This window comes from Oncorhynchus keta, chromosome 6 (assembly GCF_023373465.1).
Source record: "Oncorhynchus keta strain PuntledgeMale-10-30-2019 chromosome 6, Oket_V2, whole genome shotgun sequence".
Classification (NCBI taxonomy): Eukaryota; Metazoa; Chordata; class Actinopteri; order Salmoniformes; family Salmonidae; genus Oncorhynchus; species Oncorhynchus keta.
Window position 1 is genome coordinate 751,285 of NC_068426.1, and position 18,704 is coordinate 769,988.

At 44.9% G+C, this 18,704-nt stretch overlaps 1 protein-coding gene across 1 annotated transcript in view; it reads left to right on the forward strand.

The window, feature by feature from the left end:
- paxbp1 (PAX3 and PAX7 binding protein 1) overlaps window positions 1–18,704 on the forward strand; it is an 87,982-nt gene that overhangs the window by 47,698 nt on the left and 21,580 nt on the right. The window contains 1 exon segment of the mRNA XM_052520108.1: window positions 493–608. Within this exon segment, the coding sequence (XP_052376068.1) occupies window positions 493–608 (116 nt within the window).

The window sequence follows — 18,704 nt, forward strand, 5'->3', positions numbered from 1 at the left end:
TTATGTCACAACGCCTCAAATACATTGTTCACTAATATCTGTTGGGGGGGGGGGGGGGTCTGGTTATTACCACACAGATACCTGCTTATTAACAAGGTCAGAGGTCTCTTTCAGAATGATCCATAAGTATTACACTGCCATTCATTAACATTGATTGTCATTTTTGTGTTGAGCATCCAGAGTCAAGTTTTGCATTTATTTTGGCATTGTCTACATGTAAAACAATTATGGAAAGATATTAACAGTTTTTATAAATGTTAATTGTCTTGTTGACTTTTGTTTGTTATGGGAGAATGTGGTTTCCTTTAACATAATAAAGATAAAGATCTATTTTACCTCCTAAATCGAATTGTGCTAATGGGAAAATTACATATTCATAAATGTAAATTCACTAATTAAAAAAAAAACCTGACGTTTTCTACCCTGTTTTCTATTAAAAACAAAAACAAAAGTCTTGTGTGATTGGCTGACGTTGTTTGTGGGTGTGTCTAGAACGCGGCGGCGGCAGGCGCGGGAGCAGAACGGGAAAAGGACAGAGCATCTAGAGGGGCTGTCCTCCGACGATGAGGAGACATCGACTGACCTCACATCGTACTGTCTGGAGAGAGGTACCTTCAGATCCTTCTACCCTCTCACCTCCAGACTCTTCTACCCTCTCACCTCTAGACCCTTCAGACCCTCTCACCTTCAGACCCTTCAGACCCTTCTACCCTCTCACCTCCAGACCCTTCTACCCTCTCACCTCCAGACCCTTCTACCCTCTCACCTCCAGACCCTTCTACCCCCTCACCTCCAGACCCTTCTACCCTCTCACCTCCAGACCCTTCTACCCTCTCACCTCCAGACCCTTCTACCCTCTCACCTCCAGACCCTTCTCCAGACCCCTCTCACCTCCAGACCCTTCTACCCTCTCACCTCCAGACCCTTCTACCCTCTCACCTCCAGACCCTTCTACCCTCTCACCTCCAGACCCTTCTACCCTCTCACCTCCAGACCCTTCTACCCTCTCACCTCCAGACCCTTCTACCCTCTCACCTCCAGACCCTTCTACCCTCTCACCTCCAGACCCTTCTACCCTCTCACCTCCAGACCCTTCTACCCTCTCACCTCCAGACCCTTCTACCCTCTCACCTTCAGACCCTTCTACCCTCTCACCTCCAGACCCTTCTACCCTCTCACCTCCAGACCCTTCTACCCTCTCACCTCCAGACCCTTCTACCCTCTCACCTCCAGACCCTTCTACCCTCTCACCTCCAGACCCTTCTACCCTCTCACCTTCAGACCCTTCTACCCTCTCACCTCCAGACCCTTCTACCCTTCTCTCACCTCCAGACCCTTCTACCCTCTCACCTCCAGACCCTTCTACCCTCTCACCTCCAGACCCTTCTACCCTCTCACCTCCAGACCCTTCTACCCTCTCACCTCCAGACCCTTCTACCCTCTCACCTCCAGACCCTTCTACCCTCTCACCTCCAGACCCTTCAGATCCTCTCACCTCTAGACCCTTCGACCCTCTCACCTCCAGACCCTTCGACCCTCTACCCTCAGACCCTCTCACCTCTAGACCCTTCAGATCCTCTCACCTCTAGACCCTCCAGACCCTTCTACCCTCTCACCTTCAGACCCTTCTACCCTCTCACCTCCAGACCCTTCTACCCTCTCACCTCCAGACCCTTCTACCCTCTCACCTCCAGACCCTTCTACCCTCTCACCTCCAGACCCTTCTACCCTCTCACCTCCAGACGATTCTACCCTCTCACCTCCAGACCCTTCTACCCTCTCACCTCTAGACCCTTCTACCCTCTCACCTCTAGACCCTTCTACCCTCTCACCTCTAGACCCTTCTACCCTCTCACCTCTAGACCCTTCTACCCTCTCACCTCTAGACCCTTCTACCCTCTCACCTCTAGACCCTTCAGATCCTCTCACCTCTAGACCCTTCAGACCCTTCTACCCTCTCACCTCCAGACCCTTCTACCCTCTCACCTCCAGACCCTTCTACCCTCTCACCTCCAGACCCTTCTACCCTCTCACCTCCAGACCCTTCTACCCTCTCACCTCCAGACCCTTCTACCCTCTCACCTCCAGACCCTTCTACCCTCTCACCTCCAGACCCTTCTACCCTCTCACCTCCAGACCCTTCTACCCTCTCACCTCCAGACCCTTCTACCCTCTCACCTCCAGACCCTTCTACCCTCTCACCTCCAGACCCTTCTACCCTCTCACCTCCAGACCCTTCTACCCTCTCACCTCCAGACCCTTCAGATCCTCTCACCTCTAGACCCTTCTACCCTCTCACCTCCAGACCCTTCTACCCTCTACCCTCTCACCTCTAGACCCTTCAGATCCTCTCACCTCTAGACCCTCCAGACCCTTCTACCCTCTCACCTTCAGACCCTTCTACCCTCTCACCTCCAGACCCTTCTACCCTCTCACCTCCAGACGATTCTACCCTCTCACCTCCAGACCCTTCTACCCTCTCACCTCTAGACCCTTCTACCCTCTCACCTCTAGACCCTTCTACCCTCTCACCTCTAGACCCTTCTACCCTCTCACCTCTAGACCCTTCAGATCCTCTCACCTCTAGACCCTTCAGACCCTTCTACCCTCTCACCTCCAGACCCTTCTACCCTCTCACCTCCAGACCCTTCTACCCTCTCACCTCCAGACCCTTCTACCCTCTCACCTCCAGACCCTTCTACCCTCTACCCTCTCACCTCTAGACCCTTCAGATCCTCTCACCTCTAGACCCTCCAGACCCTTCTACCCTCTCACCTTCAGACCCTTCTACCCTCTCACCTCCAGACCCTTCTACCCTCTCACCTCCAGACGATTCTACCCTCTCACCTCCAGACCCTTCTACCCTCTCACCTCTAGACCCTTCTACACTCTCACCTCCAGACCCTTCTACCCTCTCACCTCTAGACCCTTCTACACTCTCACCTCTAGACCCTTCTACCCTCTCACCTCTAGACCCTTCTACCCTCTCACCTCTAGACCCTTCTACCCTCTCACCTCTAGACCCTTCTACCCTCTCACCTCTAGACCCTTCTACCCTCTCACCTCTAGACCCTTCAGATCCTCTCACCTCTAGACCCTTCAGACCCTTCTACCCTCTCACCTCCAGACCCTTCTACCCTCTCACCTCCAGACCCTTCTACCCTCTCACCTCCAGACCCTTCTACCCTCTCACCTCCAGACCCTTCTACCCTCTCACCTCCAGACCCTTCTACCCTCTCACCTCCAGACCCTTCTACCCTCTCACCTCCAGACCCTTCTACCCTCTCACCTCCAGACCCTTCTACCCTCTCACCTCCAGACCCTTCTACCCTCTCACCTCCAGACCCTTCTACCCTCTCACCTCCAGACCCTTCTACCCTCTCACCTCCAGACCCTTCTACCCTCTCACCTCCAGACCCTTCAGATCCTCTCACCTCTAGACCCTTCTACCCTCTCACCTCCAGACCCTTCTACCCTCTACCCTCTCACCTCTAGACCCTTCAGATCCTCTCACCTCTAGACCCTCCAGACCCTTCTACCCTCTCACCTTCAGACCCTTCTACCCTCTCACCTCCAGACCCTTCTACCCTCTCACCTCCAGACGATTCTACCCTCTCACCTCCAGACCCTTCTACCCTCTCACCTCTAGACCCTTCTACCCTCTCACCTCTAGACCCTTCTACCCTCTCACCTCTAGACCCTTCTACCCTCTCACCTCTAGACCCTTCAGATCCTCTCACCTCTAGACCCTTCAGACCCTTCTACCCTCTCACCTCCAGACCCTTCTACCCTCTCACCTCCAGACCCTTCTACCCTCTCACCTCCAGACCCTTCTACCCTCTCACCTCCAGACCCTTCTACCCTCTACCCTCTCACCTCTAGACCCTTCAGATCCTCTCACCTCTAGACCCTCCAGACCCTTCTACCCTCTCACCTTCAGACCCTTCTACCCTCTCACCTCCAGACCCTTCTACCCTCTCACCTCCAGACGATTCTACCCTCTCACCTCCAGACCCTTCTACCCTCTCACCTCTAGACCCTTCTACACTCTCACCTCTAGACCCTTCTACCCTCTCACCTCTAGACCCTTCTACCCTCTCACCTCTAGACCCTTCAGATCCTCTCACCTCTAGACCCTTCAGACCCTTCTACCCTCTCACCTCCAGACCCTTCTACCCTCTCACCTCCAGACCCTTCTACCCTCTCACCTCCAGACCCTTCTACCCTCTCACCTCCAGACCCTTCTACCCTCTCACCTCCAGACCCTTCTACCCTCTCACCTCCAGACCCTTCTACCCTCTCACCTCCAGACCCTTCTACCCTCTCACCTCCAGACCCTTCTACCCTCTCACCTCCAGACCCTTCTACCCTCTCACCTCCAGACCCTTCTACCCTCTCACCTCCAGACCCCTTCTACCCTCTCACCTCTAGACCCTTCTACCCTCTCACCTCTAGACCCTTCTACCCTCTCACCTCTAGACCCTTCTACCCTCTCACCTCTAGACCCTTCAGATCCTCTCACCTCCAGACCCTTCTACCCTCTCACCTCCAGACCCTTCTACCCTCTCACCTCCAGACCCTTCTACCCTCTCACCTCCAGACCCTTCTACCCTCTCACCTCCAGACCCTTCTACCCTCTCACCTCCAGACCCTTCTACCCTCTCACCTCCAGACCCTTCTACCCTCTCACCTCCAGACCCTTCTACCCTCTCACCTCCAGACCCTTCAGATCCTCTCACCTCTAGACCCTTCTACCCTCTCACCTCCAGACCCTTCTACCCTCTCACCTCTAGACCCTTCTACCCTCTCACCTCTAGACCCTTCAGATCCTCTCACCTCTAGACCCTCCAGACCCTTCTACCCCTCTCACCTTCAGACCCTTCTACCCTCTCACCTCCAGACCCTTCTACCCTCTCACCTCCAGACCCTTCTACCCTCTCACCTCCAGACGATTCTACCCTCTCACCTCCAGACCCTTCTACCCTCTCACCTCCAGACGATTCTACCCTCTCACCTCCAGACCCTTCTACCCTCTCACCTCTAGACCCTTCTACCCTCTCACCTCTAGACCCTTCTACCCTCTCACCTCTAGACCCTTCTACCCTCTCACCTCTAGACCCTTCAGATCCTCTCACCTCTAGACCCTTCAGACCCTTCTACCCTCTCACCTCCAGACGATTCTACCCTCTCACCTCCAGACCCTTCTACCCTCTCACCTCTAGACCCTTCTACCCTCTCACCTCTAGACCCTTCTACCCTCTCACCTCTAGACCCTTCTACCCTCTCACCTCTAGACCCTTCAGATCCTCTCACCTCTAGACCCTTCTACCCTCTCACCTCCAGACCCTTCTACCCTCTCACCTCCAGACCCTTCTACCCTCTCACCTCCAGACCCTTCTACCCTCTCACCTCTAGACCCTTCAGACCCTTCTACCCTCTCACCTCCAGACCCTTCTACCCTCTCACCTCCAGACCCTTCTACCCTCTCACCTCCAGACCCTTCTACCCTCTCACCTCCAGACCCTTCGACCCTCTCACCTCCAGACCCTTCCACCCTCTCACCTTCAGACCCTTCCACCCTCTAACCTCCAGACCCTTCCACCCTCTCACCTCTAGACCCTTCAGACCCTTCTACCCTCTCACCTCCAGACCCTTCTACCCTCTCACCTCCAGACCCTTCTACCCTCTCACCTCCAGACCCTTCTACCCTCTCACCTCCAGACCCTTCCACCCTCTCACCTCCAGACCCTTCCACCCTCTCACCTTCAGACCCTTCCACCCTCTCACCTCCAGACCCTTCCACCCTCTCACCTCCAGACCCTTCGACCCTCTCACCTCCAGACCCTTCCACCCTCTCACCTCCAGACCCTTTTACCCTCTCACCTTCAGACCCTTCTACCCTCTCACCTCCAGACCCTTCTACCCTCTCACCTCCAGACCCTTCTACCCTCTCACCTCCAGACCCTTCTACCCTCTCACCTCCAGACCCTTCTACCCTCTCACCTCCAGACCCTTCTACCCTCTCACCTCCAGACCCTTCTACCCTCTCACCTCCAGACCCTTCTACCCTCTCACCTCCAGACCCTTCTACCCTCTCACCTCCAGACCCTTCTACCCTCTCACCTCCAGACCCTTCTACCCTCTCACCTCCAGACCCTTCTACCCTCTCACCTCCAGACCCTTCTACCCTCTCACCTCCAGACCCTTCTACCCTCTCACCTCCAGACCCTTCTACCCTCTCACCTCAAGACCCTTCTACCCTCTCACCACCAGACCCTTCTACCCTCTCACCTCCAGACCCTTCTACCCTCTCACCTCCAGACCCTTCTACCCTCTCACCTCCAGACCCTTCTACCCTCTCACCTCCAGACCCTTCTACCCTCTCACCTCCAGACCCTTCTACCCTCTCACCTCCAGACCCTTCTACCCTCTCACCTCCAGACCCTTCTACCCTCTCACCTCCAGACCCTTCTACCCTCTCACCTCCAGACCCTTCTACCCTCTCACCTCCAGACCCTTCTACCCTCTCACCTCCAGACCCTTCTACCCTCTCACCTCCAGACCCTTCTACCCTCTCACCTCCAGACCCTTCTACCCTCTCACCTCCAGACCCTTCTACCCTCTCACCTCTAGACCCTTCAGACCCTTCTACCCTCTCACCTCCAGACCCTTCTACCCTCTCACCTCCAGACCCTTCTACCCTCTCACCTCCAGACCCTTCTACCCTCTCACCTCCAGACCCTTCTACCCTCTCACCTCCAGACCCTTCAGACCCTCTCACCTCTAGACCCTTCAGACCCTTCTACCCTCTCACCTCCAGACGATTCTACCCTCTCACCTCCAGACCCTTCAGACCCTCTCACCTCTAGACCCTTCAGACCCTTCTACCCTCTCACCTCCAGACCCTTCTACCCTCTCACCTCCAGACCCTTCTACCCTCTCACCTCCAGACCCTTCTACCCTCTCACCTCCAGACCCTTCTACCCTCTCACCTCCAGACCCTTCAGACCCTTCTACCCTCTCACCTCCAGACCCTTCTACCCTCTCACCTCCAGACCCTTCGACCCTCTCACCTCCAGACCCTTCGACCCTCTCACCTCCAGACCCTTCTACCCTCTCGCCTCCAGACCCTTCTACCCTCTCACCTCCAGACCCTTCTACCCTCTCACCTCCAGACCCTTCTACCCTCTCGCCTCCAGACCCTTCTACCCTCTCACCTCCAGACCCTTCTACCCTCTCACCTCCAGACCCTTCTACCCTCTCACCTCCAGACCCTTCTACCCTCTCACCTCCAGACCCTTCTACCCTCTCACCTCCAGACCCTTCTACCCTCTCACCTCCAGACCCTCGTATAGTGTGATATGTTTATCTCCAGATCGTATAGTGTGATATGTTGATCCTGTTTATCCCCAGATCGTATAGTGTGATATGTTTATCTCCAGATCGTATAGTGTGATATGTTTATCTCCAGATCGTATAGTGTGATATGTTTATCTCCAGATCGTATAGTGTGATATGTTTATCTCCAGATCGTATAGTGTGATATGTTTATCTCCAGATCGTATAGTGTGATATGTTTATCTCCAGATCGTATAGTGTGATATGTTTATCCCCAGATCGTATAGTGTGATATGTTTATCTCCAGATCGTATAGTGTGATATGTTTATCCCCAGATCGTATAGTGTGATATGTTGATCCTGTTTATCCCCAGATCGTATAGTGTGATATGTTTATCCCCAGATCGTATAGTGTGATATGTTTATCTCCAGATCGTATAGTGTGATATGTTTATCTCCAGATCGTATAGTGTGATATGTTTATCTCCAGATCGTATAGTGTGATATGTTTATCTCCAGATCGTATAGTGTGATATGTTTATCTCCAGATCGTATAGTGTGATATGTTTATCTCCAGATCGTATAGTGTGATATGTTTATCCCCAGATCGTATAGTGTGATATGTTTATCTCCAGATCGTATAGTGTGATATGTTTATCCCCAGATCGTATAGTGTGATATGTTGATCCTGTTTATCCCCAGATCGTATAGTGTGATATGTTTATCTCCAGATCGTATAGTGTGATATGTTTATCCCCAGATCGTATAGTGTGATATGTTGATCCTGTTTATCCCCAGATCGTATAGTGTGATATGTTTATCTCCAGATCGTATAGTGTGATATGTTTATCCCCAGATCGTATAGTGTGATATGTTTATCCCCAGATCGTTTAGTGTGATATGTTGATCCTGTTTATCTCCAGATCGTATAGTGTGATATGTTGATCCTGTTTATCTCCAGATCGTATAGTGTGATATGTTTATCCTGTTTATCCCCAGATCGTATAGTGTGATATGTTGATCCTGTTTATCTCCAGATCGTATAGTGTGATATGTTGATCCTGTTTATCTCCAGATCGTATAGTGTGATATGTTTATCTCCAGATCGTATAGTGTGATATGTTTATCCCCAGATCGTATAGTGTGATATGTTGATCCCCAGATCGTATAGTGTGATATGTTTATCCTGTTTATCTCCAGATCGTATAGTGTGATATGTTGATCCTGTTTATCCCCAGATCGTATAGTGTGATATGTTTATCTCCAGATCGTATAGTGTGATATGTTTATCCCCAGATCGTATAGTGTGATATGTTGATCCCCAGATCGTATAGTGTGATATGTTGATCCTGTTTATCCCCAGATCGTATAGTGTGATATGTTGATCCTGTTTATCCCCAGATCGTATAGTGTGATATGTTGATCCTGTTTATCCCCAGATCGTATAGTGTGATATGTTTATCCTGTTTATCCCCAGATCGTATAGTGTGATATGTTGATCCTGTTTATCCCCAGATCGTATAGTGTGATATGTTGATCCTGTTTATCTCCAGATCGTATAGTGTGATATGTTTATCCCCAGATCGTATAGTGTGATATGTTGATCCTGTTTATCCCCAGATCGTATAGTGTGATATGTTTATCCCCAGATCGTATAGTGTGATATGTTTATCTCCAGATCGTATAGTGTGATATGTTTATCCCCAGATCGTATAGTGTGATATGTTGATCCTGTTTATCCCCAGATCGTATCGTGTGATATGTTGATCCTGTTTATCCCCAGATCGTATAGTGTGATATGTTTATCCCCAGATCGTATAGTGTGATATGTTTATCCCCAGATCGTATAGTGTGATATGTTTATCCCCAGATCGTATAGTGTGATATGTTGATCCTGTTTATCCCCAGATCGTATAGTGTGATATGTTTATCCCCAGATCGTATAGTGTGATATGTTGATCCTGTTTATCTCCAGATCGTATAGTGTGATATGTTTATCCCCAGATCGTATAGTGTGATATGTTTATCCCCAGATCGTATACTGTGATATTTTGATCCTGTTTATCCCCAGATCGTATAGTGTGATATGTTTATCCCCAGATCGTATAGTGTGATATGTTTATCCCCAGATCGTATAGTGTGATATTTTGATCCTGTTTATCTCCAGATCGTATAGTGTGATATGTTTATCCCCAGATCGTATAGTGTGATATGTTGATCCTGTTTATCCCCAGATCGTATAGTGTGATATGTTTATCCCCAGATCGTATAGTGTGATATGTTTATCCCCAGATCGTATAGTGTGATATGTTGATCCTGTTTATCCCCAGATCATATAGTGTGATATGTTGATCCTGTTTATCCCCAGATCGTATAGTGTGATATGTTGATCCTGTTTATCCCCAGATCGTATAGTGTGATATGTTGATCCTGTTTATCCCCAGATCGTATAGTGTGATATGTTGATCCCCAGATCGTATAGTGTGATATGTTTATCCCCAGATCGTATAGTGTGATATGTTGATCCTGTTTATCTCCAGATCGTATAGTGTGATATGTTGATCCTGTTTATCCCCAGATCGTATAGTGTGATATGTTGATCCTGTTTATCCCCAGATCGTATAGTGTGATATGTTGATCCTGTTTATCCCCAGATCGTATAGTGTGATATGTTTATCCCCACATCGTATAGTGTGATATGTTGATCCTGTTTATCCCCAGATCGTATAGTGTGATATGTTTATCCCCAGATCGTATAGTGTGATATGTTGATCCTGTTTATCCCCAGATCGTATAGTGTGATATTTTGATCCTGTTTATCCCCAGATCGTATAGTGTGATATGTTGATCCTGTTTATCCCCAGATCGTATAGTGTGATATGTTTATCCCCAGATCGTATAGTGTGATATGTTTATCCCCAGATCGTATAGTGTGATATGTTGATCCTGTTTATCTCCAGATCGTATAGTGTGATATGTTGATCCTGTTTATCCCCAGATCGTATAGTGTGATATGTTGATCCTGTTTATCCCCAGATTGTATAGTGTGATATGTTGATCCTGTTTATCCCCAGATCGTATAGTGTGATATGTTGATCCCCAGATCGTATAGTGTGATATGTTGATCCTGTTTATCCCCAGATCGTATAGTGTGATATGTTGATCCCCAGATCGTATAGTGTGATATGTTGATCCTGTTTATCCCCAGATCGTATAGTGTGATATGTTGATCCTGTTTATCCCCAGATCGTATAGTGTGATATGTTGATCCTGTTTATCCCCAGATCGTATAGTGTGATATTTTTATCCCCAGATCGTATAGTGTGATATGTTGATCCCCAGATCGTATAGTGTGATATGTTGATCCCCAGATCGTATAGTGTGATATGTTTATCCCCAGATCGTATAGTGTGATATGTTTATCCCCAGATCGTATAGTGTGATATGTTGATCCTGTTTATCTCCAGATCGTATAGTGTGATATGTTGATCCTGTTTATCCCCAGATCGTATAGTGTGATATGTTTATCCCCAGATCGTATAGTGTGATATGTTGATCCTGTTTATCCCCAGATCGTATAGTGTGATATGTTTATCTCCAGATCGTATAGTGTGATATGTTTATCCTGTTTATCCCCAGATCGTATAGTGTGATATGTTTATCCCCAGATCGTATAGTGTGATATGTTTATCCTGTTTATCCCCAGATCGTATAGTGTGATATGTTGATCCTGTTTATCTCCAGATCGTATAGTGTGATATGTTGATCCCCAGATCGTATAGTGTGATATGTTTATCCTGTTTATCCCCAGATCGTATAGTGTGATATGTTGATCCTGTTTATCCCCAGATCGTATAGTGTGATATGTTTATCTCCAGATCGTATAGTGTGATATGTTTATCTCCAGATCGTATAGTGTGATATGTTTATCTCCAGATCGTATAGTGTGATATGTTTATCCCCAGATCGTATAGTGTGATATGTTTATCTCCAGATCGTATAGTGTGATATGTTTATCCCCAGATCGTATAGTGTGATATGTTGATCCTGTTTATCCCCAGATCGTATAGTGTGATATGTTTATCTCCAGATCGTATAGTGTGATATGTTTATCCCCAGATCGTATAGTGTGATATGTTGATCCTGTTTATCCCCAGATCGTATAGTGTGATATGTTTATCTCCAGATCGTATAGTGTGATATGTTTATCCCCAGATCGTATAGTGTGATATGTTTATCCCCAGATCGTTTAGTGTGATATGTTGATCCTGTTTATCTCCAGATCGTATAGTGTGATATGTTGATCCTGTTTATCTCCAGATCGTATAGTGTGATATGTTGATCCTGTTTATCCCCAGATCGTATAGTGTGATATGTTTATCTCCAGATCGTATAGTGTGATATGTTTATCCCCAGATCGTATAGTGTGATATGTTTATCCCCAGATCGTTTAGTGTGATATGTTGATCCTGTTTATCTCCAGATCGTATAGTGTGATATGTTGATCCTGTTTATCCCCAGATCGTATAGTGTGATATGTTTATCCCCAGATCGTATAGTGTGATATGTTGATCCTGTTTATCCCCAGATCGTATAGTGTGATATTTTGATCCTGTTTATCCCCAGATCGTATAGTGTGATATGTTGATCCTGTTTATCCCCAGATCGTATAGTGTGATATGTTTATCCCCAGATCGTATAGTGTGATATGTTTATCCCCAGATCGTATAGTGTGATATGTTGATCCTGTTTATCTCCAGATCGTATAGTGTGATATGTTGATCCTGTTTATCCCCAGATCGTATAGTGTGATATGTTGATCCTGTTTATCCCCAGATTGTATAGTGTGATATGTTGATCCTGTTTATCCCCAGATCGTATAGTGTGATATGTTGATCCCCAGATCGTATAGTGTGATATGTTTATCCTGTTTATCCCCAGATCGTATAGTGTGATATGTTGATCCTGTTTATCCCCAGATCGTATAGTGTGATATGTTGATCCTGTTTATCCCCAGATCGTATAGTGTGATATGTTGATCCCCAGATCGTATAGTGTGATATGTTGATCCTGTTTATCCCCAGATCGTATAGTGTGATATGTTGATCCTGTTTATCCCCAGATCGTATAGTGTGATATGTTGATCCTGTTTATCCCCAGATCGTATAGTGTGATATTTTTATCCCCAGATCGTATAGTGTGATATGTTGATCCCCAGATCGTATAGTGTGATATGTTGATCCCCAGATCGTATAGTGTGATATGTTTATCCCCAGATCGTATAGTGTGATATGTTTATCCCCAGATCGTATAGTGTGATATGTTGATCCTGTTTATCTCCAGATCGTATAGTGTGATATGTTGATCCTGTTTATCCCCAGATCGTATAGTGTGATATGTTTATCCCCAGATCGTATAGTGTGATATGTTGATCCTGTTTATCCCCAGATCGTATAGTGTGATATGTTTATCTCCAGATCGTATAGTGTGATATGTTTATCCTGTTTATCCCCAGATCGTATAGTGTGATATGTTTATCCCCAGATCGTATAGTGTGATATGTTTATCCTGTTTATCCCCAGATCGTATAGTGTGATATGTTGATCCTGTTTATCTCCAGATCGTATAGTGTGATATGTTGATCCCCAGATCGTATAGTGTGATATGTTTATCCTGTTTATCCCCAGATCGTATAGTGTGATATGTTGATCCTGTTTATCCCCAGATCGTATAGTGTGATATGTTTATCTCCAGATCGTATAGTGTGATATGTTTATCTCCAGATCGTATAGTGTGATATGTTTATCTCCAGATCGTATAGTGTGATATGTTTATCCCCAGATCGTATAGTGTGATATGTTTATCTCCAGATCGTATAGTGTGATATGTTTATCCCCAGATCGTATAGTGTGATATGTTGATCCTGTTTATCCCCAGATCGTATAGTGTGATATGTTTATCTCCAGATCGTATAGTGTGATATGTTTATCCCCAGATCGTATAGTGTGATATGTTGATCCTGTTTATCCCCAGATCGTATAGTGTGATATGTTTATCTCCAGATCGTATAGTGTGATATGTTTATCCCCAGATCGTATAGTGTGATATGTTTATCCCCAGATCGTTTAGTGTGATATGTTGATCCTGTTTATCTCCAGATCGTATAGTGTGATATGTTGATCCTGTTTATCTCCAGATCGTATAGTGTGATATGTTGATCCTGTTTATCCCCAGATCGTATAGTGTGATATGTTTATCTCCAGATCGTATAGTGTGATATGTTTATCCCCAGATCGTATAGTGTGATATGTTTATCCCCAGATCGTTTAGTGTGATATGTTGATCCTGTTTATCTCCAGATCGTATAGTGTGATATGTTGATCCTGTTTATCTCCAGATCGTATAGTGTGATATGTTTATCCTGTTTATCCCCAGATCGTATAGTGTGATATGTTGATCCTGTTTATCTCCAGATCGTATAGTGTGATATGTTGATCCTGTTTATCTCCAGATCGTATAGTGTGATATGTTTATCTCCAGATCGTATAGTGTGATATGTTTATCCCCAGATCGTATAGTGTGATATGTTGATCCCCAGATCGTATAGTGTGATATGTTTATCCTGTTTATCTCCAGATCGTATAGTGTGATATGTTGATCCTGTTTATCCCCAGATCGTATAGTGTGATATGTTTATCTCCAGATCGTATAGTGTGATATGTTTATCCCCAGATCGTATAGTGTGATATGTTGATCCCCAGATCGTATAGTGTGATATGTTGATCCTGTTTATCCCCAGATCGTATAGTGTGATATGTTGATCCTGTTTATCCCCAGATCGTATAGTGTGATATGTTGATCCTGTTTATCCCCAGATCGTATAGTGTGATATGTTTATCCTGTTTATCCCCAGATCGTATAGTGTGATATGTTGATCCTGTTTATCCCCAGATCGTATAGTGTGATATGTTGATCCTGTTTATCTCCAGATCGTATAGTGTGATATGTTTATCCCCAGATCGTATAGTGTGATATGTTGATCCTGTTTATCCCCAGATCGTATAGTGTGATATGTTTATCCCCAGATCGTATAGTGTGATATGTTTATCTCCAGATCGTATAGTGTGATATGTTTATCCCCAGATCGTATAGTGTGATATGTTGATCCTGTTTATCCCCAGATCGTATCGTGTGATATGTTGATCCTGTTTATCCCCAGATCGTATAGTGTGATATGTTTATCCCCAGATCGTATAGTGTGATATGTTTATCCCCAGATCGTATAGTGTGATATGTTTATCCCCAGATCGTATAGTGTGATATGTTGATCCTGTTTATCCCCAGATCGTATAGTGTGATATGTTTATCCCCAGATCGTATAGTGTGATATGTTGATCCTGTTTATCTCCAGATCGTATAGTGTGATATGTTTATCCCCAGATCGTATAGTGTGATATGTTTATCCCCAGATCGTATAGTGTGATATGTTTATCCCCAGATCGTATAGTGTGATATTTTGATCCTGTTTATCTCCAGATCGTATAGTGTGATATGTTTATCCCCAGATCGTATAGTGTGATATGTTGATCCTGTTTATCCCCAGATCGTATAGTGTGATATGTTTATCCCCAGATCGTATAGTGTGATATGTTTATCCCCAGATCGTATAGTGTGATATGTTGATCCTGTTTATCCCCAGATCGTATAGTGTGATATGTTGATCCTGTTTATCCCCAGATCGTATAGTGTGATATGTTGATCCTGTTTATCCCCAGATCGTATAGTGTGATATGTTGATCCTGTTTATCCCCAGATCGTATAGTGTGATATGTTGATCCCCAGATCGTATAGTGTGATATGTTTATCCCCAGATCGTATAGTGTGATATGTTGATCCTGTTTATCTCCAGATCGTATAGTGTGATATGTTGATCCTGTTTATCCCCAGATCGTATAGTGTGATATGTTGATCCTGTTTATCCCCAGATCGTATAGTGTGATATGTTGATCCTGTTTATCCCCAGATCGTATAGTGTGATATGTTTATCCCCACATCGTATAGTGTGATATGTTGATCCTGTTTATCCCCAGATCGTATAGTGTGATATGTTTATCCCCAGATCGTATAGTGTGATATGTTGATCCTGTTTATCCCCAGATCGTATAGTGTGATATTTTGATCCTGTTTATCCCCAGATCGTATAGTGTGATATGTTGATCCTGTTTATCCCCAGATCGTATAGTGTGATATGTTTATCCCCAGATCGTATAGTGTGATATGTTTATCCCCAGATCGTATAGTGTGATATGTTGATCCTGTTTATCTCCAGATCGTATAGTGTGATATGTTGATCCTGTTTATCCCCAGATCGTATAGTGTGATATGTTGATCCTGTTTATCCCCAGATTGTATAGTGTGATATGTTGATCCTGTTTATCCCCAGATCGTATAGTGTGATATGTTGATCCCCAGATCGTATAGTGTGATATGTTTATCCTGTTTATCCCCAGATCGTATAGTGTGATATGTTGATCCTGTTTATCCCCAGATCGTATAGTGTGATATGTTGATCCTGTTTATCCCCAGATCGTATAGTGTGATATGTTGATCCCCAGATCGTATAGTGTGATATGTTGATCCTGTTTATCCCCAGATCGTATAGTGTGATATGTTGATCCTGTTTATCCCCAGATCGTATAGTGTGATATGTTGATCCTGTTTATCCCCAGATCGTATAGTGTGATATGTTTATCCCCAGATCGTATAGTGTGATATGTTGATCCCCAGATCGTATAGTGTGATATGTTGATCCCCAGATCGTATAGTGTGATATGTTTATCCCCAGATCGTATAGTGTGATATGTTTATCCCCAGATCGTATAGTGTGATATGTTGATCCTGTTTATCTCCAGATCGTATAGTGTGATATGTTGATCCTGTTTATCCCCAGATCGTATAGTGTGATATGTTTATCCCCAGATCGTATAGTGTGATATGTTGATCCTGTTTATCCCCAGATCGTATAGTGTGATATGTTTATTTCCAGATCGTATAGTGTGATATGTTTATCCTGTTTATCCCCAGATCGTATAGTGTGATATGTTTATCCCCAGATCGTATAGTGTGATATGTTTATCCTGTTTATCCCCAGATCGTATAGTGTGATATGTTGATCCTGTTTATCTCCAGATCGTATAGTGTGATATGTTGATCCCCAGATCGTATAGTGTGATATGTTTATCCTGTTTATCCCCAGATCGTATAGTGTGATATGTTGATCCTGTTTATCCCCAGATCGTATAGTGTGATATGTTTATCCCCAGATCGTATAGTGTGATATGTTTATCCTGTTTATCCCCAGATCGTATAGTGTGATATGTTTATCCTGTTGATCCCCAGATCGTATAGTGTGATATGTTTATCCCCAGATCGTATAGTGTGATATGTTTATCCCCAGATCGTATAGTGTGATATGTTTATCCCCAGATCGTATAGTGTGATATGTTGATCCTGTTTATCCCCAGATCGTATAGTGTGATATGTTTATCCCCAGATCGTATAGTGTGATATGTTGATCCTGTTTATCTCCAGATCGTATAGTGTGATATGTTGATCCTGTTTATCCCCAGATCGTATAGTGTGATATGTTGATCCTGTTTATCCCCAGATCGTATAGTGTGATATGTTGATCCTGTTTATCCCCAGATCGTATAGTGTGATATGTTTATCCCCACATCGTATAGTGTGATATGTTGATCCTGTTTATCCCCAGATCGTATAGTGTGATATGTTTATCCCCAGATCGTATAGTGTGATATGTTGATCCTGTTTATCCCCAGATCGTATAGTGTGATATTTTGATCCTGTTTATCCCCAGATCGTATAGTGTGATATGTTGATCCTGTTTATCCCCAGATCGTATAGTGTGATATGTTTATCCCCAGATCGTATAGTGTGATATGTTTATCCCCAGATCGTATAGTGTGATATGTTGATCCTGTTTATCTCCAGATCGTATAGTGTGATATGTTGATCCTGTTTATCCCCAGATCGTATAGTGTGATATGTTGATCCTGTTTATCCCCAGATTGTATAGTGTGATATGTTGATCCTGTTTATCCCCAGATCGTATAGTGTGATATGTTGATCCCCAGATCGTATAGTGTGATATGTTTATCCTGTTTATCCCCAGATCGTATAGTGTGATATGTTGATCCTGTTTATCCCCAGATCGTATAGTGTGATATGTTGATCCTGTTTATCCCCAGATCGTATAGTGTGATATGTTGATCCCCAGATCGTATAGTGTGATATGTTGATCCTGTTTATCCCCAGATCGTATAGTGTGATATGTTGATCCTGTTTATCCCCAGATCGTATAGTGTGATATGTTGATCCTGTTTATCCCCAGATCGTATAGTGTGATATGTTTATCCCCAGATCGTATAGTGTGATATGTTGATCCCCAGATCGTATAGTGTGATATGTTGATCCCCAGATCGTATAGTGTGATATGTTTATCCCCAGATCGTATAGTGTGATATGTTTATCCCCAGATCGTATAGTGTGATATGTTGATCCTGTTTATCTCCAGATCGTATAGTGTGATATGTTGATCCTGTTTATCCCCAGATCGTATAGTGTGATATGTTTATCCCCAGATCGTATAGTGTGATATGTTGATCCTGTTTATCCCCAGATCGTATAGTGTGATATGTTTATTTCCAGATCGTATAGTGTGATATGTTTATCCTGTTTATCCCCAGATCGTATAGTGTGATATGTTTATCCCCAGATCGTATAGTGTGATATGTTTATCCTGTTTATCCCCAGATCGTATAGTGTGATATGTTGATCCTGTTTATCTCCAGATCGTATAGTGTGATATGTTGATCCCCAGATCGTATAGTGTGATATGTTTATCCTGTTTATCCCCAGATCGTATAGTGTGATATGTTGATCCTGTTTATCCCCAGATCGTATAGTGTGATATGTTTATCCCCAGATCGTATAGTGTGATATGTTGATCCTGTTTATCCCCAGATCGTATAGTGTGATATGTTGATCCCCAGATCGTATAGTGTGATATGTTTATCCTGTTGATCCCCAGATCGTATAGTGTGATATGTTTATCCCCAGATCGTATAGTGTGATATGTTTATCCCCAGATCGTATAGTGTGATATGTTTATCCCCAGATCGTATAGTGTGATATGTTGATCCTGTTTATCCCCAGATTGTATAGTGTGATATGTTTATCTCCAGATCGTATAGTGTGATATGTTTATCCCCAGATCGTATAGTGTGATATGTTTATCCCCAGATCGTATAGTGTGATATTTTGATCCTGTTTATCCCCAGATCGTA